Here is a 24,725-nt window from a genome sequence, read left to right on the forward strand (position 1 = left end):
GATATTGTTACTACAAATGAACATGTGACATCACCGCAGTGATATCATTACTGTGGTTTTGTAAGGTCACTTGTTCAGCCTATCGGTCTTGGTTGTATCACTTTGTGCAGACATTAGATATGTCCTTGGCTTCCGTAAGTAAATTTTGCTCATTATTTTCACCAGAAGAGGAGTATGAATTGGTTGTATTAATTTTGCTTGTGATAAATAACAGTATTAAGTACCTTTAGAATTTCCCCAGAAATACATGTTCTTAAAAGGTTCATTATATGGTGAAAGGAAACTTTTGGAATAGTATTATCAAGCCCTAAACAAGCACGAAAACATATTTTAATACGATTGAAAATGTGTTCACGAATGTTTTTTTCTTATTTGTCTCACATCATGCATTTTTTTTATTATGGAGCCTTTTTTGGAGCCTCCTGTCAGACAGATTAAGCACCTGTAGTCTAGAGTAACAGAGGCCCTTAAAAAGTTTGTTGTAAATTAAGACAATCTTAGCAAGAGGTTTTTATAGTCGAAATTTGCAGAAAAACCTTTAAGTGGTTGCCCCCTCTTCATCTTTTGGGTGGCCTTGTCTCAAAAAAACTGTGCCAAACTGACCAAAACGGCTCAATTACACGTTAGCATGTTTATGTTAGCATGCTAATGTTAGCATTTAGTTCAAACAAACTCAAATTACAGATGAACCAAAGTCTCTGGGTTGTGTATTTTCTCCCCTGTTTCTCCTGAAAATAGTAGATTTTGAGGATGTGTTCTGCAACATTAAATTGAGTGTAGCAGAGAACCCAAGACAAGCACGACTGAATTAGTCTTTTTGGGTAATTAAAACAACAAGATGAGAGCAGAGTGAAAGAGATTCTTAATCCAAGGAAAGTAGCTAATAGTGCTTGAGCCTGTGTGAAGGTGAATGGGAAGAATACATTGCTCCCACATCTGAAAAAGGGAATGGAAAGAATAAATGAGCCAGAGTAAGGGAGTTCAGTCTGAGAGACAGATATTGAATGCCAGACGGCAACAACAGGGCACTTGAAATTCCTCTTTGCCACAACAAATATTTGGCATAGTCCTGCGCATGTTGTAGGTTTAGTTTAATCTTATACATCAAGAGTGGGGTATGTGTAGTCATTAAATTAACCGATTAAAAAGGGAGCCATTATCACTGAACTATAAATACTACTTGAAAGTGATGGTTTGTATTGCATAATGACAGCTGCACTTGATGTGGAAACTAAGTCAGCCGTGTGTTTTCTTTAAGTACACGCCTGATTAATATAATTGCCATCTCGCTGTCTTCCACTTAGCCTACAACTGTCTTATCATCATGTAGGCTATATGGTTATTACTATTAATGATGCATGTAGTTGGAGACAGATACTTAGTGCTCTCAGAAGCAAATTCTCAGTGAGAGAATTAGGCCTCCATATTGATTCATATAATTTAAAATGCCTGGTTTAAACTACAGTCACTCAGATGTATTCAAAAGAAACAAACAAGCTCAGTGTAAAGAAAATGTATCCATATCATCCCCGTGGTTACATGGTAAATCTCACTCTTCTCACAACTAAGATTACTCACTTTTATCCATTTAAGTTGGCCCTTTTGTTGTAGCAACATTACTCAAAGATGACGGCATGCGCCGCTCCTCTGGTCTCTCCTTTGTGTGCAGCAGGGCTTTGCAAAGGTTGCACTTCTGGTGTGGACATTGGTTAGGCCACAGGATGAGCTTTCAGACTGTCACCTCTGTCGATTCTGGCTCCGTCAGCTGGTGGGATTTAACTAAAACACTCATTCAGCAAATGTGAATGAAACTCGGCCCAGGCTGTCGGGTCTCCCAGTCTGTACGTATACACTTTCAAGTTTTCCACATTAGTTATATTTCATGCCCATCTCAAGAACGGCATGGTTAAACAGATTTTTGACTGTTTGGGTGTTTTGCTAAAACATGATTTATGTAAGTGTTGAGACGCTCAACTTAGCATTTCATCAAAGCACATTTTGCGTCAATGATAGCCTCAAACCTTCACGGTTTTTCCATTGGAATTTTACTCCCTTTTCTTCCCCATTTTAGGCAGAAACAATTGAACTCACCCAGGCTGAATGGGGAGAGTCAGTGCATAGTTTCATTTTTAGGTTTCTTTGAAATCCTCCACTGTTCTCACAGAATGTTCCTGAAGCCACCTCTGTCTTTACAGTTTGCCTTTGCCTCAAGTCTGAGATTCTGAACATTCCAGAGCAGGTTTTTGCTCAGGTTTGCTCTGTATTTTTCTGCATTCATCTTTTCCTCTGCCAGCACCACAGAAAAAAGCATCCCCACAGAATGATGCTGCCGTCGACGTGTTTGACTGTGGGGGCGGTAATTGATGGGGAGATGCTCAGTGCCTTCTTTCTTCCACACACTGATGGGAATCGTTGCTTAAAGGGATAGTTCGCCTCTTTTTACATGAAGCTGCATGGCATCCCATATTAGCAATATCATTTATCAAATTTGACTTACCCCCTGCTGCATCCTGTGAGCCGAGTTCCAGCCTCGTTTTGCCGTTGACGAAGGTAGTCCGGCTAGTTGGCTGGGGCTTAAAAAATAAAGCGTTTTGCTTCTCAAAATAATATGCGTTCAAAAGAGTAATACATTTGCATCACGAAATCGTTCTCCAGGAAAAAGTCACATCTCACAATCGCTTGGCGCTATTTTCTTTCCCTTCTCATCACTGCATGCTGCCACCTAGCGATAGCCGCACCTGTTACGGTGTTTACTGCTCGGAAGCAGGGGGCTGCTCGGTCTGCACTTCGGTCTGCATGTTCTACACAGCCCGTAGTGATACGAAGGGAGAGAGAAAATAGCGCCAAGCGATTGTGAGATGTGACTTTTTCTGGATGAACGATTTTGTGATGCAAATGTATTACTCTTTTGAACGCATATTGTTTTGAGAAGCAAAACGCTTTATTTTTGTGGCCCCAGCCAACTAGCCGGACTACCTTCATTAAGGCCAAAACGAGGCTGGAACTCGGCTCATAGGACGCAGCAGGGGGTAAGTCAAATTTAATAAATGATATTGCTAATATGGGATGTCTTACAGCTTCATGTCAAAAGAGGCGAACTATCCCTTTAACACTTCAAATGTTGGTTCTTATCGTCTGACAGACATGGTGCGGTTCTGGCTAGCTTAAAACGGGCTGTCATGTGTCTTTTGGTGAATGGCCACTCTGCCAAATAGGTTGGACAGGAGGGATGTTGCTCTAATGGTTGTGCCTCTGTAAAGTTTTTTCAACTCTTCAAAGGAATTCTGAATCTCATTCAGTTTGACCATCAGGTTGTTGGTTATCTGTCAAACAGTTTTAGAATAATCAAGAGTACTGTACTTTTGGATACTTTAAAATGCTCCAAAGACTTTCTTGTATCCTTTCACAGATGCGGGCCTTGAAAAGGACGACTTTTCTCAGCCGAACGGCTTCCTGTTCTCTCTGGCAAACACAGTTGTTGGCGCATCTCATCTCAATTTATTTCAAATAAATCAGCAAAAACTTGCTTCAGCTTTGTCATTGTTTACTTCACACGAGTCTCAGTAACACCATGTGGAAAACTTGAAAGGATCTCAAAGCTTTGCTTTGGCCCTGCAAATTGCACATACCAGTCACTAAAGGGAGTCCTTATTGGACATTCAAAGATTAATCCAAAATAAATAATGCTTAATACATGTGTGGAACAAAGAGAATATATTCATAGTTACACAAAACCGAGCAAAAAAAAGTACTTTGTGATAAGTGGTAAGGCAATGATTTCCTGAATGTGTTATAAAACTCTTTAATACGTGTTGATATGTTTTAGTTTTTTTTTCATATTCTGTGGTGTTTTTCAGTATTCTGTCATATCGATTAACATATATTTATAACTTTCCTCTTACGATGTCACAATGTAGTCTCAACAGGACCACCAGGCTGTTTTTCTGACTGCTCTGAAGCCAAGGAGTCCTGATCCATAAAGCCATGGAACTCCACTCCAGGTCTTGCCACTGACTATTTTTTAAAAACCACCTCCAGTTTAGAGCAGTGAAAAACACACCAGCATTAGGGCAGCAGATGACCCGGCGCAGCGGCGAGGAGCACAACAGTCCTCTCTAACAAATGAAAGGATGGGGGGCATTAGCAGCAGCTGAATTCAGAGAAGCTGGATCAGGGACTGAGGGCAGACAACAGCTTTCTGCTCACTTTTGGGCGACTTTTGTTGGATTTATTCACCAGTCCACAAAAACATGCCATTTGCCAAAAGAGTCGTGCAACCTCAGCTCCTGTGCAGGTATCAAATTCCAAACGAGGAGGGTTTGGTTTTCGAGGATCTGGTCTCCATCAGTAATGTGGCTCTATCTCGGACCCTGCGGCAGCTGTCGGACCTGGCCAAACATGCCTGCTCCATCTTCCAGGAACTGGAAAACGACCTCGCATCCACCAACCAGCGGGTCAGGGGGCTTCAGGGTAAAATTAACCAACTTCAGCAGACCTGCTCCGAGCTGGACCCCAAAGAGGAGGCAGTGCGTGAGTATCCGAGTTTTTAAAAAAAAATGTATTTCATACAGGAGCTGCCAGCGCGAGACCTATGCGCGGCTCTGACAGAGCACCGCACGAGGAGGCATCAGTTCCACCACTTTTCAGCAAAATTAATGACGTGGTTGAATAAAGTTAGCCAAGTCCGGCACAACCCATGCTACTTAGTGTCAGGTCAGTACAGCAACTATAGCATACGATAGCTACGTTATTACTTCCGACAAGGTTTACTTATTAATTTATTTCTTTTTTATGACTAAGTCAATATAAGCTTCAATATTTCTTTCGCACGTTTGGTCGCCATGAGTCCAGTGCAGCTCTGCCTCTTCCCGGGCAGAGGGGCGTGTGACAGTCAGGCTGCCCCAGCCTCATAGCAGCAGCCGCTTAGCTATTACACCGGTATTACTTGTCCCAAGAACAGTCTTTAGCTTTAACGTTGTGGCTTTTTGTCACTCAGTCGCAGGTAACTTGTTAATGACGGTTGGGTGGCGCGGGGAGGGGAGCTATTTTGAGTGTTTTCCCCCCTTCTAACTTCGTTAACTTACAACGCTGACTCTTTTTTTTTTTGGCAAGTTTAAACGCATACGTCAAAGTATCGTAAAATTCCTTATAGGCTACTCTCGTCTCCTTAGTGTCACCGAGAAGTCTAAAACTTTGACATGCCGTTCATGGCTTCCCCGCTTTGTGTGTTGAACTTTGCTTGCCTGCTATAGCAAGAATTCATTACCCTGATAACGCAGCATGTGGCCATCCCTGGATCCTCTAATCTCTGCGCCCCCCCCCCCCCCCCCCCCCTCTGTGTGTGTGTGTGTGTGTGTGTGTGTGTGTGTGGTGTGTAAACCTGCCTATGAAACCTGTGCACCCTCTCTGAAACCTCTCCACCTCCCACCTCCCAGAAGCAGCCTGTCCATCCCTGGAAGTTCCCCTCAGCTTGGACATACCCCAGTGGATTTAACCCCCTTTAGTTTAGGTTCAGCAAGTCTTTGCATGTTCCACAGAGCCTGCTTCCTGTGGTCTGTGAATGGGTTATTTTGCCTCAAGGTATTTATGTGTGAGATGGATAGTAGACTACCACAAAAAAAAAAAAAAAGAGGGGGGAGGTGACCTCTTAAACCCAATTTTAATCTGCAGAAATTCTTCTTTTTTTTCTCCATCAGTGAACGTTTGCGGTTCTTGACTGAGAGGTGTTTCTGGGTTTTGTGCATGGCATCTTGGGATATGGAGTCACGTTATTGAAACGCCATCCTGGTCATGGATGATAGAAGCAGCTACATTTGCTGTTTGGTCTTTAAGAATGGTTTATCTATTCCTACTCCTCTGTGACCTTAACAGTTTCACTTGTTTTTGGACGAGTGTAAGAGATTTCGCTTTCTCTAGCGTCCTGTGACTCAGCTCTCTTGATTCCACCAGTCTCCATGCAGGTGTGGACAAAGTTCGGGCTGATACAGTGATGTTACAAAGAGGCACTTCAAAATGAGCCGTCCACAGTCCCGTCCAGCCATTTTCTACTGCTGTGTGGAAATTTATGAACGGAGACACTAACATTAAATGATATTCTAGTGAACCCCTTTGGCCTCAGAGAGCCTAATTGCCCTTTTTTGTGCTTTAGTTATTAATGGTGCCAGGCGTAGCCTTCAACACAGCAGTATCCTCTCTCATCTGAAGGACAATTGGTGTAAATGGAGCAGTCTGAGGCATGGAGACCTCAGAGGGTGGGGGTGGGCCTTCGGGATGAGGCTCTGACACTGCTACAGATTCACTTGCCACACTCTGAGGCAGATGCCTACCTGTTGGTAAAGTATCTCAAGGGCTGTCCCACGTCGGTACCCTGCTGGTTACACAGAGTTTGTCTGGTTGTGCATTAGATGGACGTGATTTGAATTGAGGTTGAATCGTCTGTGGTAAAATCTGCATGTCGGGCGTGTTTTTAAATCCGGCATGAGATGCTGACTCATGCAGGTTTGCTTAGATAGCACTGTCTGTCAGGTTTGCTTCATCTCACATTGAGCTCGCTGCCCCCTCACAGTGGCACCGGCTATTTGTGAGACGTAGTAGTGCTCAAGGAAGTTGACATTTGAAATGTAGGCATGTTTTAGCAAAGATAAAAATGCACTTTTCGTGATCCAACGCTAAAAAAAAGAAATCCTTCTTGCGTTTTTCCTTCTCTCTCTGTCTTTTTCTCTCTCTCACACACACACACACACACTACAACACACAGAAACAGACCAGGCACCTGGCATATATCCCTCAGCCTTGTGTTTGGACAGCTCTCTTGTGACACCCCATCAATGTCTGCACTGGACTACCATCAGAGCTCCTCAGGCAGACCGGACTCTGTAGTGCGGTCCCATGTCAGAGCACTCTGCTGGGTTTTAAGTTACACCGGCTCAGTGTGGAAGGGGAGCTGTAATATTTGCGGCGGCAAGTGGCCCTCTGGCTTTTCTGGTCTGAGAGCACATGGCTGGCAGTTTAAACACATTCTTCGTGCAGACTGCGCCAGAGACCGTCTCACAGCCCCAAACAGAGGAAAACAGTAGTCTCACTGCTCAGTAAACCTCGTCAGCAAACAAAACAGTAATGATTCCTCATCACCCCGGAATCTACCTAAATCCAAAGTGCAGCAGTGTTGCAAACAGCAGAGTCTTGTGACACGACTTGCCGGACAACACAAAAATCAGTCAGAAAAAAATGCTCATAGTTTTAGTTTCCTTCATTATTTATTTTATTTCTACCTGAGCAAAATTAGTATAAACATGCTCCTGGAAATATGAATGGTGTTTAATTTTATAAGACAACAAGCAGAGCCAACATAAAAAAGATCAGACAGGATGTCAAAGTCTTATCTTTTAGATAAGCACGTTTCTCTGATATGGCGACTGGAGGAGATGGCTCCTGCTAACAGGAAGCATTTACAGTTCAAACGCTGGACATTTCACTCTTAAACCTTTAGAAATCAGCCAGCTGACTTATACACAGTTTTAAATATCAGATGCATTCATTTAGCTTATCACAGCTCAGAGATTAAGCCCAGAGATCCTGACCGTAGCATTAATGCATCTCTGTGAGCCTGGAAGTAGAGTTGCTCTGTGGGCCCAGCAGAAGCAAATCACCTGAGCTACTTTTCAACTCCACTGGAGCAGCTTAGAGCAGGAAACCACATTAACTCGCTGACAGGCTCTCCCTTCTGCGTTTCATTGACCCAGTCTGTCCATTACTGTGACTTTGATGTACTAAGTGAAGCCGCATTGACGAGTCAATACGCACTCCATCCGTGGTCGATATCCGTCAGCGCTGGAATTTGCAAAAGAGCTTCAGTTAATGAACGTTGTCAGTGACTGGAATTCAGCTTCAACGCCAGCGCTGTTTCACGCAGTCCAATTTTCATTTATGAAGATGTGAGTTGAAAAAAAGGCGGAGGGACAGACAGGTTTAGAGACTTCCAATAATTCACCGAAGAAAGTAAATACATCAGTGTGACTCGGATCAAGAGCCTCTAGCTCTCTTTTCTCTTTCATTACCAGAACCACAGGCATATTTGTGCAGGTCCAGACAACCAGCCACTGATATACTACCCCTGCTAATTATAGTGCAGGTTTCAAAGACTTTGCTCACTCATTTGTGCACCCACCCCCTCTGTCCTCCTATTTCTCAGACAGGCAATGAGAAAGCCTACACGGCCTTGATGCTGCAACTTGTTTGCATTCAGCTGTCAAACAACTGATGACACTCATTTCTACTCCCAGAGCGTGAAAAATGAAACAAACAGATATTGTTTTTAACCGTAATGATGTGAAAGTTCTGCAGGGGTACCAAACCGAACTGGCGGTCTCCCACCCAGCAGACCCCATGAATATGTGTTCATCTCAGCGCCTCGGCCCCCAGGTAGATTCGCTGGGCTGCATTCAGAGTCGTTTCTGTTAATCCGTTTTATCAAGTGAAGCATTCCAGAAATCCACTGGCCGGGAAACCGCAGCGCTCGCTTGCACTTCTGCGACCTTGGACCCCAGCCCTGAACTGGCCCGCAGAGCTGGTGTCATTAGGGAGAAACCGGAGGCTCTATTTGTTTATCAAAGGAGGCGTTTTGTTCAAATGAAGGTTAAGGCGTTTCACGGCCTCACCGGAGTGGAAATGTGGGAGTTATTACACCTTACATTCTTGTGGTGGGCCCTCCGGGAGAGCAAGTGCTCCTGAGTTAGTTTTATACACTCATCTCAAATCCCTCCGCTGGTGCTGTGTATATTTTCAGGTGGGTAGGCTTACATTTGTATTCAGGGCCTTTCCAGTGTCACATATGTGTTTTAGAAAAATCCTGTTTTTGTAACATCGGGTTCCTCCCGAAGAAGTTGAGGTTTAGTTTGTTGTTGGCAAGAGGCAGTATCGTTTGTTTGAGGCTGCAGAAATCAGGAGCCATGATAAGATATCTCCCTGCCCTGAGGTATGTGTGTTTAACCCCCCCCACCCCACACACACACACACACACAGAAACACACACAGAGACATGCACTCATATGCATTTATGAAATAAATTTCCCCAGCAGTCATTACCCTTTATGGACTTCTGGCACCACAGGGACAATTAAAAGCCTATCCTTAAGTAGAGGTGGGGGGGTGGTAAAGTCATCAACCCCCTGACCTCAAAAGCCTGCTGACACAAGCCATCAAAACACAAAAGAGCAAACACGGCCGCCCCCATTTTGCTTATCACTTGCCCTCTAAAGACTTGACCTGCCAATTAGAGTGGATTTAACATTTGATGTGATACTAGGTTGCCACAGGTCAGCAGACCTGTGAAACACAGTAGACGGCCTGGTCTGACTGAACTGTCCACTCAATAAGGTAAACTAAGCCCTTCGTCCAGGTTGTTACTCGTTGCTGAACAGCTCCATGGCTAATTTTTGATGTTTCTTGTCTCTTACTTCCCTCCAGGTTCTGTAAGGTAACTCACTGAGCTGTGCTGAAAGTCCGCTCAGAAACAATTGGCTTTTGATTTGTGGTCCTCGTGACCTGTGCCACCTGCATCCGAGCAAATCTTCTGCGCAAAGCAAGAAACTTCACCAACTAAAACCACAGCGAGAGATCGGCTCTCTATTCTTGTTTCCTTTCCGACATCTGCCCGGCCCACCGTCCGCACATCCATGCAGCGGCTTCACCCACTATTCCAGAGAACAAATAAATACGCGTCAGACATCAGGTTAAACAAATTTTACTGCAGTGTGCGTTTTACAGCGCCTCACCGCATTCCTTTCCGTGGCAACCAGGAGAAATATTGACAGCTCAGAGGGCTATAAAACCATTGTCGGCTGGTCTTTGTCTCGCCGCCGTTAGCCAGAAGCATTTCACACCGCTTGTGCTAGTGTCCTCTTCTCATTCAGAGTGTCTTTAAAGGATATATCCCACCCCCGACACTGCCGCCGCCTTAATGACACATTTAAATGTTATGCAATGGAGTTCCTTTTGTGACACATCTCTGGATCTTAATAAAAAGTCAGATCAAGTTCTCATGGCCTATCCTGTTTTTAGTCCTTGTGAGAAGAAGAGATTAGTTGGAAGCAAGAGATAGAGGATCTGAGATGATGACTCACAGCTATAAAAACATTAAAGCCTTATAGGAGGTGAATCCACCCCCTCTGTCTGAAAGACTTTCATTTTCCCAATAGAGAGTTGCTGTGAACCGCGGTGTATAGCTTTTCTTTGTGGGCAAAAATAAACGCAGTCATGGGACGGACGTTTCGAGGAGATATTCTCATGCAGCATAATGGAGAAAAAGTGAGCTAGACTGACTTGCTGTTTTAACAGGAAGGAAACACATGTGAACATGCAGTCTCTGCCATGCAGGTGTTTAGACTGGGAGATGACTGGAATGTGAACTCCCTTCACCTCGCCTCTGTGTACAAGCTCATAGAGCAGCCAGGTTGAGTCTTTAAAGTTGAAAGAGCCTCTTCATCAATCATCTTACCATCATTCAGGTGATGCAGAAGTAGGAAGCACCTGTTTGGTATGAGGGTGATGAAAAGAGGCTCATAGGTTTAGGTTTGGTTTTAGACGCAGATTTTTTCTTCTACCTTCTCTGTCCTAACTTAGTAACCATAACCGCAGGCTCCTCCGGCTTTTCATTTTTTGGTAATAAAGCGCTCCGCCGCACAGAGCTTCAGCCTGAGTAGTTGGTGGGCTCCCTCTTTCCCTTTTACTTAACTTTTCTGAATCTTTTTGACACTGAAAAGAATACACAGATGGAGCTTCACTCAGAAAGAATCTCCTGCCACTTCAATTTTTCTGTCTCTTTCACTCCAGGAGGGTGTCTGATAAGCTTTCTTCTTCATTTCTCGCAAGACTTCAGTCATCTCAGGCCAAACTCCCTTTTCACGGTCTTATCTGCTTCCTGCTGTGCTTGAACCATCCTGTGAGCCTGCTCTTGTCACATTGATTTGTGCTTTTAGCTCAAGGGGTTGAAAGCAGCCTGTAAGAGACCAGTGGAGTGTCTTTGAACGAGCATCGCTGACCTGGATACAGAGGTCTCGGAGCTCTGCTTTTTGTCACTTCAGCATCTCGTCACCGTCGACACAGATTGTGTTTATGTCCTCAGAGGCCACCTTTAGGTTTCCGAACCTAAAGATTCCAGTCATACCCCCAGCTGGCCACATACTGATGCCTTTTTCTCAGACCTTTTGGCCTCACAGACGGTACATTTCCACGCCCGGTTTTCTAGCTTTCTTTTCTAACAGCTGGAGCAGTTTGATGCAGGAGTGACTTGACTTCCAACTGCATTATCTGGGTGTGTTAGCTGAGTTTTGCATGTTTTCTCAACATGCAGGGTTGTGAAAGGGTCTTTTGGTGCAAACTGAGTTGGAATCAAAGTTTAAAAGAAATTATAGATAATCTCCAGCATGAAGGTCACACGGCTTCTTAAACCAGCACTAGTTCACCCTTCTGTGACTTTTGCTTCTCCCCTCTGGGACACTTCTTCACCATCCAGATTCATCTTTTATTCTTGCCTGTAATTTCTGTGCCTCCGCTCCCTCAGGCATTTTTTATACTTTGTTCCTCTCGTCTGACTCCAAGCTCTCTCTCTCTTTCTCTCCCTGAGCTTCTGGGTCTCTCTCTCTCTCTTTCTCTCTCTCTATCACTGTAAATCTTCTCAGTATCCCAGTTTCTTATTTTGGGATTCAGCCAGTCCCGCTCCCAGCAGCCCCACTGGGGAAAGACCATCCTGCTATAGCAGCAAAAAAGTGCTGGGCCATAAAAAGAGATGACCTCCATTATGTACTGCTTTTCAGCTCACAGCCCTCTGAATTAAACATTTACTGACCACCAATCAACCCATGGAACCGAAGCTTTGATTAAATCTGTTTGGTTTAATATTTGATACAGTTTCCTGGCACTAATTTCCAACTGACAGAACATAATCCAAGCTTACTATTTTCTGGGTTTCCAGAACTTCCCGGCAGTCAAATGAGTAATCAAATGTCTCTTGGCTCAGTTTATTGGATTCATTTGATTTCCCAGTAAATCCTTTCAGTTTCTTTCTGACCATTGTTCCAGCTCTTAGAAGACAACAGACTTCCAGTGCTTTACACAGCTTTTGCTTACAGATGTTTGATTATGTGGAAAACAGGAAGTTTTGTCATCAATCTATCCTTAATCCTTAATGCCCACTGGGGAGGTCTGACTTACTGGGAACTTCCACTGACATATGAGCACTGAAAACGAGTGCTGAATGAAACGCTGTATTGTTGCGACTCTATAATGATGGTCCGGAAACAGTTAAACCCTCAGACTCCACCTGCTTAGATTTCAACATACAATGCTAGATCTTTCTGCCTCTTCAGAACTGTCCAGATCCGTCCTACCGTTAAACAGTAGTGTAATTCTTCTGTAACAAACGACATCCATGTTTACCGTGCACTTGAGAAGCCAAGAAATATCAGTCGTCAAGTGGAGGGATAACACCCATTTGTTGTGTGCTCCACAGCCTTTGATGGTTGGAAAGGGGAGACGTGGAATAAAGGAAAATGATATTTGGGACTAACCCAGATTTTTATCCTCCATCAAAGCTGCTGTAGGTCTTTTGTGATGCTTTGCCCAGTCTGTCTTGGCCGCCACCCTACTCCAGGAACCATCCATCGCAGAGCAACTTATAAATGTGAGGGTTTATGCTTCATTCTCAGTTATGCAGCGTTAGAGCAGTCAGATTTTCTTCTGGTTTTCTCTTATTCCCGAAGAAACTAATGGAAAAATAGGAAGGAAATTAATGATGTGATTTTAAAATTTGGCCCTTGTTTTGTACACCGTGGAGGATAACCTGGGGGGGGGGGGGGGGGGCATCCTTCAAAGCAGGGGGATAAATGGAATCTGCACAATGGCATTAGGTTTCTTTTTTTCTTTTTCTTTTTGGTTAAAGTATGATTATTGTAGATGAAAACTGGAAATAAAAAGAGACTACAAACGTCTAAAAAGCATGATTTACTGTCCCAGTCTCTAGAGTTGTGGTTTTCTGCCTTGTCAGACCCTAGAGAAACAGTTCCTGGAAATAACTTTTTATGGCAAGTTGTTCATGGGAAAAAACGAGGGCTGCTGACCAAAATGCATCAGAGGACTCACGGAGGATCAGCCCGCCATGGATTGTTCACATCATTTTATCTGAGGAAAGTATTTCTTGCTCGAGGATGGACCTGAAATGGTAGCTGCGCACGGTGCACGTTGCACAGGGAGGAAAGTACCCCGAAGGTGCTGCTGTGTTGTTACCGGCTGAAAAGCCCCATCTGTTGGCCGCCAGCCCAGCTCATAGCTCTGTGGAAGGTGTCTTTCATTAGTGGCACGGACTTTCATTTCGAGTCGGTTGTCCTGCAGGAATACTCTAAACTCTAACCAGACATCAGTGTGTGTAACATTTTCCTTTAACCATGTGGGAACTTTGTGTGAAGGTTATTTATTGTTTTTTTTTTCTTATTTTTGAATTGAAATGATTAAAATGAATGTTTCCTCCCAACCGAAAGCACTCGTGAGGTTTAAGCTATGATGTCTATACTCCATGGAAAATTTGTTCAAGTAGTCAGTTTAGGAAATCCAACCCCATCAGTTGCATCTGTGGGGAACTGCTGCATTATTGTGATGTCTAAACATGCTCTCAGTCATATGACTGCTGGGGTGGTTAGCACTGGCTGTTTACTAGTTTTAAAACTCTTCTGTATTTGGAATAAGCAAATTATACACATACGTCTCTGTTTGAGAGACACACTACAAATTTCCCTAGATAACCTTTCAAAGCAGACCAGGTTGCATTTGCATTCTGACTCCAAATGCAAGCTTGACTGCTCCCATCCCAGTGAAGCCTCGGAGCCTTTTGCTCGTACTAATACGTGTATTTAGAGCTGTCAGCTTGAGATTACATACACTGTTTCAGGTATAAGGAGTGAAGAGGGCCCACACCCCTGAGTTCCCACCAGCCAGCACAACGCAGCATAGGTGTGTCAGATGATCCCTGTATAGAAAATAAACACAAACTCGGTAACATGTCTGACTACTAGATACAGACATTAAAGCACTCGTGCGAATGAAATGAAAAGCAGGTCACGAATGACTGGCACACTCAGACAGACGAACGTTGGGGCCAAAGATCTACCCTCGCAGTTCGCTGCACGCCAGCTGGCTGGCTGCTGGGAAGGTTTGTGTGACTCATTACGACTCCATTGAAAGGCACAAAGACGGGGCACACTTGTCTCCCGGCCTCCCGTCTTCACCTCAACACGGGGCCAGTGTCACGGCTCTCGTGCTGGGACGACGCCTTGCAGCTTCGTCAGCCAGGAGCCAATGAGTAGCAGAGATCTTAGTCACATGGCCAGTTTGAATGAGGCTGTCAGTCAGAAGCCTCTCCATTCATTGGCTGCCTGCGCCGTTACCTCGGCAGCACTTTGAGAAAGCGGAGAAATGTCCCCGTGAAACCAACTTGGCGGGACCCATTGATGACTATTGATTTGAATTCTTTCACTACATGTGTCCTTAAAGTGTGCCCCGGTCTGTTTTATTGACCCTCTCTGTTTGCTGAATGCCACGGTGGCACCAGTCTGCAACAGAAATGCCTCATTTGTCTCCTTGATGATGACCATTCATTCCCATCATAAAGCTGAAGCTTTTTGTCTCGGCTTCCTTGTTAGTTTGAGCGGGGCCGACTCTGAGGTGGGGGAGCTGTGTGTTTTTCATAGGTGCAGCAAAAAAAAAGGGAGTGCGTGAGGTGGATCAAAGACGACTTCGTTCTGATGGAATAACACAGTAATCACAAGCATATGCTGCATGTCTTTGGAAATCCAGGTCGTAGACGGAGCGCTGGGATGAGGGAGCAGGTATGCTGTGAAAAATAGCCACAGTGTTATTCCGGGCTTAGAAACATAACAAATACCCAACTGCATACTCGGGCAGATTATGACGACTTAGCAAAAGCAACAACAATTTCTCTGTTTTTCTTCACCCTTGCTCTGTGTGTGGGGCTGTGTGGTTTTTCATTTCAGTGAATCAGCTCATATCAGGTTAACCTTCCATCTGAGGGTGGGAACCTGTAAGACACTACCGGGGCCATCTGTGACTCTGCAGATGGCCCTGCTTGTTAAAGTGGGCCACGGTAGGACCCTGTCGTCTACCCCGGACGGGACAATGGAGATTACGGGTGTCTGATCTCCTGGTTTAAACACAGTCTGAGGACTTGAGGACACGGGGAGGGGCTTGGTGCCCTGATCTTTGAAAGTGTTTTTTGTATCAACATCAGGGAATTATAAGATGCAAAGTCACTGAGAAGGACAGCGCAAGTCGTCTCACATTTAAAGGCTGAGTGGGAGGACTGAGTCTCACGCAGGCTTTCCCAGCTTTTTGGCCAGTTGTCTCTCACTGGCACTTGTGCTGCCTTTTGTTGTGTTGGGGCTTTTTATGGTGGCTTTCAAGAGAATGGTAATCATTTACAGAGGCCAGAGCTGGAAAGCGGGGGTCCAGAAAAGAAAAAGAAAAAAATTCCCTCTTCAATTGTTTTTTTATCATTGTATCAAGCCTTTGCTCCATGAAGCACATTTCCACACCCTGTTTGGTGTTTCTTGATCTTTGTTGATGTTGGTAACGTGCCAGAGACTGATCTATGTGCTCAACCTGCATGGCTGCGAGAGTGAAACACAGTACTCTGGCACATGGTGTGATGAGTGGGCAGAAGGTTCTGGGCTGTACTAACAGGGGAAGGAAGAAACTAACTTTTCCTTGAACCTAAATTTATGTAGCTCAGAGACACATTCATGCACATGAAATATCATTTCAGTCTGGCTCAGTGGGTCACTTGCATTAGTTTTGGGTGCATAGCGACTTAATCACTCTTCAGAGTCTGACGTTTGTTCATGACACATGTATACAGGCAGGGCTAAATCCCACCTCCTGTTCTGCTTCCTTGGGGGTCTTTTGGTGAAAAGAGCGCCCATCCTGATCTCATTAAGTAGGTGTTTGCCAGCAAGTGCGAGTTTAAAGTAACATCTTGGTTTCCTCATTTAAGACGGCTCAGGTACTTGGCTTTACGCTAGGTTATTTATTAGGATAGGAACAAAAACGAATAGCTGTGTCAGTGATGCATCTCTTGATTTGAACGATCATGGAGTACAGATACGTTTTTTTTTTTCAATTGTGTGTTTTGGCATTACACTGAATTTTGAGTGATTGCACAACAATCACTTGACTGGTTCCTCCTCTCACAGCTTTTGTTTTCATGACCTCTGCCACAAGAATACGAAAGAAATATGAGCTGCTGGGAAGGATTCAAGGCTAAGGTATCCTACAGTGATTTACCTCTCTGTTTTAAACCTCCCTCATCCGTGAAACACCTCGTAATTTATGACTTGATGTGAGGGAGTGAAACAGTCCCAGAGTCTGTCAGCGGACTTTTGAATCCAAATGATTGTTGTTACTGCGTATATGCGGTCTACACTGTGTATCTTAAGGCATTGTTACGTCATTATTGTGCGAGTACGAACCATTGATTCATTACATAATCATTTCTGACCTCTGTTTTTCTTCATCGAACAAGATCTTCATCGCAACAGCCGATGGTCAGGTCTAATTTTTTCAAGATGTTGCAGAATAGCTCACATGTTTGGCTGAGGTTTTCTAAATGCCTTTTGAGCATATCATGTTGCACCACAAGAGAAGCCGTGTCTCATTTCGTGCAGTAGAGTTATGACAACGGAGGACCACACTAGCATAACCCAAACTCATGGAGCCATTAACATTTCTGGGTTAATTCAGAGTTCAGTTCATCACTCACCCCTCCATCACTGCGCACACCCTCTGAGTTCCTACAAACAATGCCTTCCTGCAGTGGCAGCACACATGTCTTCCCAGTGATGTCATGCGCTGCCACTCGTGCCAGTAAGTTAAAAAAAAAAGAAAAGAAAAAGCCGAGTTTCCTCTTTGAAAGGCATTGGGCAGCTGCGTCGTCATTCTCCATCTGTGAAATGTATATGTTCAGCACGGGCCTTTGTTGCTCAGCGGTGATGGAACCGACCCAGGGTCAGGGCTCTGAATCCCACTGTGGCTTCCCATTGGGAAAATATACACATTTGTGGTATTTTAATGCAATTTAATTTGGACCAGGTGTTACCGTCTTTCAGCAGCCTGATTAAAATCTTTGCAAGTGCACAAAAGTAAACGAAGAAGGAGTGGCATCAACAAAGCCATCTGTCTTATTTGAGTGTGGGCAGACAGAGAGTTAGACATGCAATCTGTGTTTTCATACTGTCGGTCATACCCTTTCACAAGCGCACAACGGTTATTTTTTACCCTGAAGGGCTTCGCAGCTGTATACACCTTTCGCACATCAAGCTTTGCGCTTATTGCTGCCTGGGAGGCTGATCGGGTTTTTTTTTTTGCTTTGTCAGAAATAGCTTTTTCTCCCACCAAACTTCTGCGTCTGAGCAAATCAAAGCTCGTTCTGCATTCAAAAGACATCAAATGTTGCTGGAGTCTAGCTTACAGTTGAAATAGCACTAAGGGCATGAATGACAATCGCAAAACAAAAATGAATGCAGGTTATGAGTGAGCCTCACAATGCAACTTTTTTTTCAAATCTTTTTAGCCAGATGTTAGACTGCAGTTTGTCTCTACATGTTTCTGAACGGGGCTTTCATTTCCTGTGTTTTTTTGTTCCCAAGTTTGAAAGCAGAGCAAACCCGAGCTGAGCCGAGGTGTCCTGACTTGATATGACCGTTTCCATAGCAGCAGTAAACACACTGGGATGCATGGGTCGTGTGAATCCATTTAGAGTCCCAGGTCACACGCTGTCAAACATAGAACACAAATTTCTTGTTGTTTTGTGTTCACAGCAAGTTTTACGACCTCATTCGTACCGCAACGTGGACAAATACTCCCTTTTTTTAAACTCCAGAACAAATAGGTGCGTTTGGCCCGCCGCAAACACACAAATTTGCATATTGACTGCCAAGAAAGTTGAGCAAAACAATTTGCATGCTTATTAGCGTTGGATTAGCTGGGATTGTTTTCATGAATTGCATTTTGCAAGTGGCGACAGTGCGGGCTGTTGGTGTTGTAATCCCGCTGCTCCGGTCGGCGTGGGAGGATCTCTGTGGGACGGTGCTGATGGCCGAGACAAAGAGGCTCTTCAGCAGCCCTTCACAGTGGGCAGAAAGTTTATGATGAGATGTCAACAGGGCGCTTGCTGTTCAGGGAACAGAATTTCACATGTAACTTTGAAAACATGAGGATGGTCCAGTGTTTGTATGGTGTGAATTCTCTCTTTTTTTTTTTTCAAATCTTGTTTTTTTTTAGCTTGTAGAGCTACTGGAAAGCACGAGTATTTGCACAGTATATCTCCCTGATCCTCTGGATTTTTTGACTGAATCTGTCTGTTATGACACTCTGGTTTTCATCCAACTGAGCAGCTCGAGGTTAGTTTTTCAGGTTTGTCTTTTTTTTTCCCCACCTCTTCTCAAAGTTCGTTCTATAGTCCTTGTCGTGCCACATGGTTCCCCTCGGTCACGGTCATCAGTGCAAGTCTAGAAAATCCGAAGAGAAGAACATTACAGTCTTTACATTCCCAAAGCCCTGAGGGTGGAGGAGTATAGGGGTGACAGGGGATGCATTCCTCAGAGCGCAGATGTGACCTCCCCATCTGGACTTCTACTTTCTACGGGGGTCACAGATAGCTGAGCGGCAACAAAGGAAACTGGAAGTGTGATTCTGTCATTTTGCTCATGCTCCTTGTCAGATATTGCACCGCAAAACTGCCGTTTTCTCACCAAAGAGAGTGACAAGCCTAAAACCACAATCCACTGAGACCTCATTTCCCTCTACAAACAAACTGTGGAGGGTCTTTAGAGGGACCTGGTCAGAGCGTGCTCTCTTTGTGTTCTTAAAAGCACGAGAGGTTCACCATACAAACGTACACATGTACATCACATCAGGGCTTGTTGAAGGGATCGTGTCAGGGGTCACACTAGGTAAGCATCACCGTGACCCGCCGCTTGTTTTTCCTTCGTGTCCCTCCAGGCTGCGCTCTCACAGACGGAGAGGAAAAAAGGGGTGGATCAGACGTCGAAGTCTCTTAACTTCTCATCTCTCAACACATGAGAAATTACTGTTTGTTTTTCACCGGTGCTCACAGACACAGCCGCCACGACCAAAGATGCCTGACGTTTTGTACAATGCCGCCATGTCGCGCGTTGGTGCTCGTGTTTGGGCTCGTGGCGCTCAGAGGCCAGCTGTTGAGTGCAGTTTAGAATCAGCTCTCAAACAGTTCTTGCAGCAAAGTCTAATATTCCATTTAAAAAGAATTCAAGCTGTTACAGGTGTATTTACATTGTGAGAGACAAGAAAACTTGGAATTGCTGCCCCCTTTGAGTGATAAGGATATATAATAACTGTCATTTTGAGATGCAAAGTGTTGTCCGTATATGTGAGTGAGGAAACACATGGGGTACGTACCTGACCTCAGACAGATCTGTTTAATCTGGGACGCTGGTCGCCCCTAATCTGCTGTTTAAAAGGGATCCCCGTGTTAGGCGGTACACTTCCTCCCACTGTGAAGTGTAATGCTGACCCATTCAAAGACAGAGCATGTGGAAAAGCCCTTTTTCTTCTCATTAGTATTCAGTTTTGATCACAAACTCCACCCACACAGGCTTCGAGTGACATCTGGTGTGTCATCTGTGATGTCACTGACCCAAACTGCTCTTTAATCAGGTGTTTTTATTCAAATATCTGCCGACTCAGACGCAGGTCTGTTTCAGTCCGGGGGGGTAATAATCTCATTTGATTTTCTTGTTAGTTAGATGAAAAGACAGACGTCACTCAGGGAAAGTGAGGCTACATGAAGCAGCAGCTGATCAGTTTGTATAAAACCTCATCTGGCTCGCCCCAAAGGGAAGAAACTCCACCAACCACAGACTGTGATGTTGACTTGTTAATATTCTAAATCTCACATCTTCCGGGATTCCCCAATGGTTGCTTGCTCACTGTGCCTATCCAGAAAATAGTCACCCACACCTCCCCCCAGTAAACAGTGTTTTATTTTTATTGAGTTTGGATTACACAAAACCATATTTCCTTAAGCTTCTTCCTGATGTGCTCATAGGAGTAGCCTAAGTTCTTAATAACTGGGCTGGTCGTCAGCAGTGATGTTCTGATCCGTCAGCCCTAAACATGCTGCTTTTTAACACCCTCAGCATATTACTTGATATCTCACAATCCTCTTGTTCATGATTAGAGGGTCTTTAGAGCTGCAGCGAGGCTTTGGACTCCCAGACTGGTGCGTTGGATTTCCACTGAGGCCTGCCAGGTTGGGATAAGCTCACAGTGATGTCACTGTGCCTCGGCTACAAAGTTGATGTGATTACCATCTCAGAAATCGCTGTCAGACCGCGGAGAGCAAATTACCAAGCTCGCTCCGTTGGCTGCTTCTCCCTCTCTCCCTGTCTCACATGATCAAGCCCTCGCTGCTCGGCTCCCCGTCTCACGGCGTCTCACGGCGTCTCACGGCGTCTCTCGCTGCGTCTTCCTCGTTCCCGTGGAGCCAGTTTCACCCCACTGTGATAGCATGTCCAGTGGAGCCAAGCTAATCACAGTCACTTCTCAGGATCATTTCCACACTCTCTGAGACATTGATTCAGACAGCGGACTGTCTCTTCTGCTTAGTCAAAAAAGTGGAAAAATATACTTTACCTCTTGCTTCAAGTTTGCCAAAGTTTTTTTTACCTCCTCCTCCGTGCAGTCCATTTTCTTCCTCTTCTGTTCCGCTCTCACCGTGGCCTGACTTTGCCCTAAGAAACATGTGCCAATTAAACACCCCCCCATATCTTACTGTGCCTCTCCTTAAAGGGGAGCTCATTCCGCTTTCACGGAACCACAGGAACTACACAAGTGGCTTGTGTACAGGCTTTCAGTGGCTCTAAAAGCATTGTTGGCTTTTCTATGCGCTCGCATTCCTGCAGCTCTCTTCGAACAGCATCTTGACCACACAAGAAGGCTCACGGAGCCGAGGAAAGACAGAGTTTGCCAGTTATCAAATATTTACTCTTGTGCTCGCGCGTTGGCAGAGTGTTAAGATCTGAGGCATCAGGAAGCAGATTAATGAGCCTTTGACAGTGTTTTGACTCTCGGAAGTGGAGGAATTAGAGTTTAATTGGCTGTTACAATTAGTGAGGCCGAGAAATTGTTTAGGGGCTTGAAGACGAAACCACGCAAACAAATCAGTGGCTCTCTTCACAAGATAAAAGCTCATTTGATGGGAGTGGCTGGTGGCCATGCGTAGCTGAGAGTGGGGTCTTTCACATGGGGAGAAAGCATCTCTGACCCCCTTCCCTACCCCCGCACACACACTCGGCATTACACATATGCACATTTCTCCATGTGTTACAGTTAAAAAGAGCCTGAAGTTTGGGTTTGGTAGAATCCTCCTCGTTAAATGGTGCTCTCCTTAGGGTCTCTAGCGCTGTAGCCGCATATATAATGAGAATTTTAATGTCACTTGGCAGTGTTTTTCCCTCACAGAAAGGTCTTGTGGCATTTGGGAAGGTGTGGATTTGAGAATGCCTTGAAAATGGATGCAGTTTTATGACTATTTTCTCAAGGAAGCAGATTGTTTAAACATTAACCATGAGTTTGAAGCACTCGTGAGTCATTTTCATTATCTTCTGGACTAACCTGCACATGGTTTGGTCCACGAAATAAGAGGAAACAGTTTTGGTGTCTTCATATTTAAAATTTTGTTTCCAGATGTAGTCACCTCCCATAGCTGCAGATGTGACTGCTGGTTATCGGATTCTACTTCAGTTTCATGGATCTTTAAGATGGTCGTACTGCCCTATGTGATGTGTTTGATACATTTGGTGACAAACAGATTTGACTTGAACTGAACGGTCTACAGCACACTGTAGTTAAACTGGGACATAACTGTAATGTGACGCAGCTAGATGAGTTTAAAGACCAGATTTCACAGTGGATAAACACTCAGTAAGATCCACGCAGACGTTAACAATCATATCAGCCTGGAAGGTCAGTCAAAATTACAATCTGTCCTTTAGAAAACACTCATTATGAAATTAAAGTGGGTGTAATTGTGCCCAGATTGTCCAAGCTGCTACTTTAGAGGACCTGCCTTCACTTTAGTCTATAAGGTAGCTCCCTCTCAGACAAGTTGCAGGATATTTCATGAAGTGGAGGAGAGGGGGGGAAACTCCGGTCGGTATCACGCATTACTCGGAGCGGAGCTGCCAAAGCTCCGGAGCTGTGTTGCCAGGCAGGGTGAGCCTAAGCTGCCTGCTTGTATTTATACTGGCCCAGTATTTGTGCTGAGAGAGACAGATCATCATTCTGTAACTATGCTCAGACAGAAGTATGAAAACCAACGCAGCCTTTGGAGAATGGTTTCCTGCAGAATGAGACCAAAGAAAAGGCGTTTTGAGACCGATCAAATGATAGGAATGTGCTGATTCAGTCTTTTTGTGTTGGACATGATCTGGCGACCTGTTTACGATGCTCACTGTATGTGCGGGCTAATGGGCACGAGCAAGTCAGTTCAGTAGTGAAAGTGAGCACGAGATGTGCCACTGTGAGGGCTGGTTATTTCACAGATTATGTGTGTTAATGGGTAAGTGCAATGAAAGGACGAGACAATGAAATCATCTTGCTTGGTTGGCTTCAGTATTGAGGTCGGCCCTGTTTTGAACCGCCCCCCCCCTCCTCTTCCCCCCATACACACACACACACACACACACACACACACACCACAGCAGAGGGATGAAGAGAGCTGAACACACATGCAGTAACAATGCGGAGCCACACCATTGGCTATCTGACCACGCACTTCTGGCCAATAGCAGCACATGAAGATTATACTGTATTTAGTTCCCCAGAGAGTGTGTTTTCCTACTCTGGGTTTTAACTGAAGTTGTGCCTGTGTGGAGCAGCAGTCTGAGTGTTGCATGCATTCAGTGCAGTTTGGTTGAAAAAGCCAATCAAACAGACCTTTTGTTTTCTGTACAGTGGTCTTTTAAGTGCGGGGGTATGTAATCTTAAACTATCAGTCAGCTGATAATGAGCTGTCAGCTCGTTATTGATAACCTTCTGACTTTTACAAGCGAGATCAGAGGAAGAACCAGGTGCCGTAAGCATGTTTAGACTTCACCGCACATCCAGGCTGATGTCATGTGAGCCCGACTCTGACTTTTGGTTACATAATGTGAGCATGTCATGCAGGGGCCGGCCCCCGTGGTGACTTCATCGTCTCCTGGCAGAGCGTATCTATTTCTGAGGTATTTTCTGAGGAACTGAAGGTGTTTTGGAAACACGAGGGCTGCTGGGAACGGCTGTTGTGTTGAAAATAGCTAATTGATAAACAGGACCCTTATCCGTTTATTCTGTTGCCTTCAGAAAGATGAACAGTTCATATCATCCTTTCATCCTTTACAGTGTGAGAATCAGAGGGTTGTGCGGGACATATCAGGGGTTATTTAGGGTACAGGGTAAATTAAATGGAGATGACTTGTCCATGTGACGTTCAGAAGCTGACATGAAAGGCATCAATTACTGTTCAACGTTATGTTCTGCGCTCCTGTGAGACAGCCAGACATAAAAAGTACTGGATATCGGCCACGGTCGATGAAGTCTCTGCTTCACTTGCAGTCGTGTTGTGGGAAAGGGCTGTTGACAGAGTATGTTTACATATTTTGTTCTCCACTATGGTAACTCTTGTTATGCATGTAGAAATTACACAATACCACACAGAGGAATTGCCAGCAGCCCTTTTATAAGGAAAGCTATTGGAGGAAACCTGTATTTCTTTTTTTTTTGCCCATAATGAAAGCCATTCAGCAACAATGAAGTTTTGGTATGAGCTTGATATTTCTCATGTAATTTGCAGTATGTGAACACAGCCACACATGAACGCACACATATCCCGCAGCTATTATTTGGGAGTGCGGGCGGATTCTGGCATGAATTCCCAGAAAAAAAGCTGGGATTGTAACATCTTAATCCACTGCATTTAGTATATTTCTGCAACACGTGATATACACAACCCCTGTAATATGAAAACAGACTGGATTGCATCATAACAGGCCAGCACATGAATTTTCATTCCCCAGCCTTTATGGTTTCAGTATTTGAGGAGCCCCGTGCTCATAGACCGCTGCTTCCTGTAGCTCTTTTCACCCCAATACAAACCCTCATCCTTCGCTCTACAGAGAAAAGATCACCGGGCTATGAAGCAGCTTGTGTTTTAGTGAAGAAAATATTAAAAGAAACAAGAACTTTGGGGTTTTCCAGACCTTAAATAACTATTTTCCTATGCGGTCATCACAAGGCCTTAAACAGCAAGTATCTGCTCTGTGTTCGATATGGAAACATTTCATATGCAACGTCGCTCATTCAGACGAATGGAAAAGTCACTCTGTGAACTCTATAGTGGTGAAAAGTTGTGAATTTTATTGCTAATTCTATGTTTTATCGTCTGAAATGGATGGTGAGCCTGCACAGTTAGTGTGAGATCTCAGACTGGTTGCAGTTAAATGATGACTGACAGTGTTGACACACGGATCGTACCAGCTGACTGTTTGGGTTCCTGGTCGCAGTTCCTGGTTCGTGTAACCACCGGAATAGTCTGGGATCAAAGAGTGTGGGGAGGTCAGATCTTTGTTTACCTGGCTGGACATGGA

The 24,725-nt window shown here is 44.6% G+C and overlaps 1 protein-coding gene across 2 annotated transcripts in view; it reads left to right on the plus strand.

Moving 5' to 3' along the window:
• The first annotated feature begins 4,079 nt into the window (after positions 1-4,079).
• Positions 4,080-24,725, plus strand: part of nhsa (Nance-Horan syndrome a (congenital cataracts and dental anomalies)) — a 54,261-nt gene continuing 33,615 nt past the window's right edge. For both annotated transcript variants that reach the window (XM_075484747.1, XM_075484748.1), the window contains exon 1: positions 4,080-4,530. In XM_075484747.1, coding sequence (XP_075340862.1) covers positions 4,251-4,530 — 280 coding nt within the window. In that variant the 5' untranslated portion in view covers positions 4,080-4,250. The remainder of the gene's footprint in view (positions 4,531-24,725) is intronic.

This window comes from Odontesthes bonariensis, chromosome 15 (assembly GCF_027942865.1).
Source record: "Odontesthes bonariensis isolate fOdoBon6 chromosome 15, fOdoBon6.hap1, whole genome shotgun sequence".
NCBI lineage: Eukaryota > Metazoa > Chordata > Actinopteri > Atheriniformes > Atherinopsidae > Odontesthes > Odontesthes bonariensis.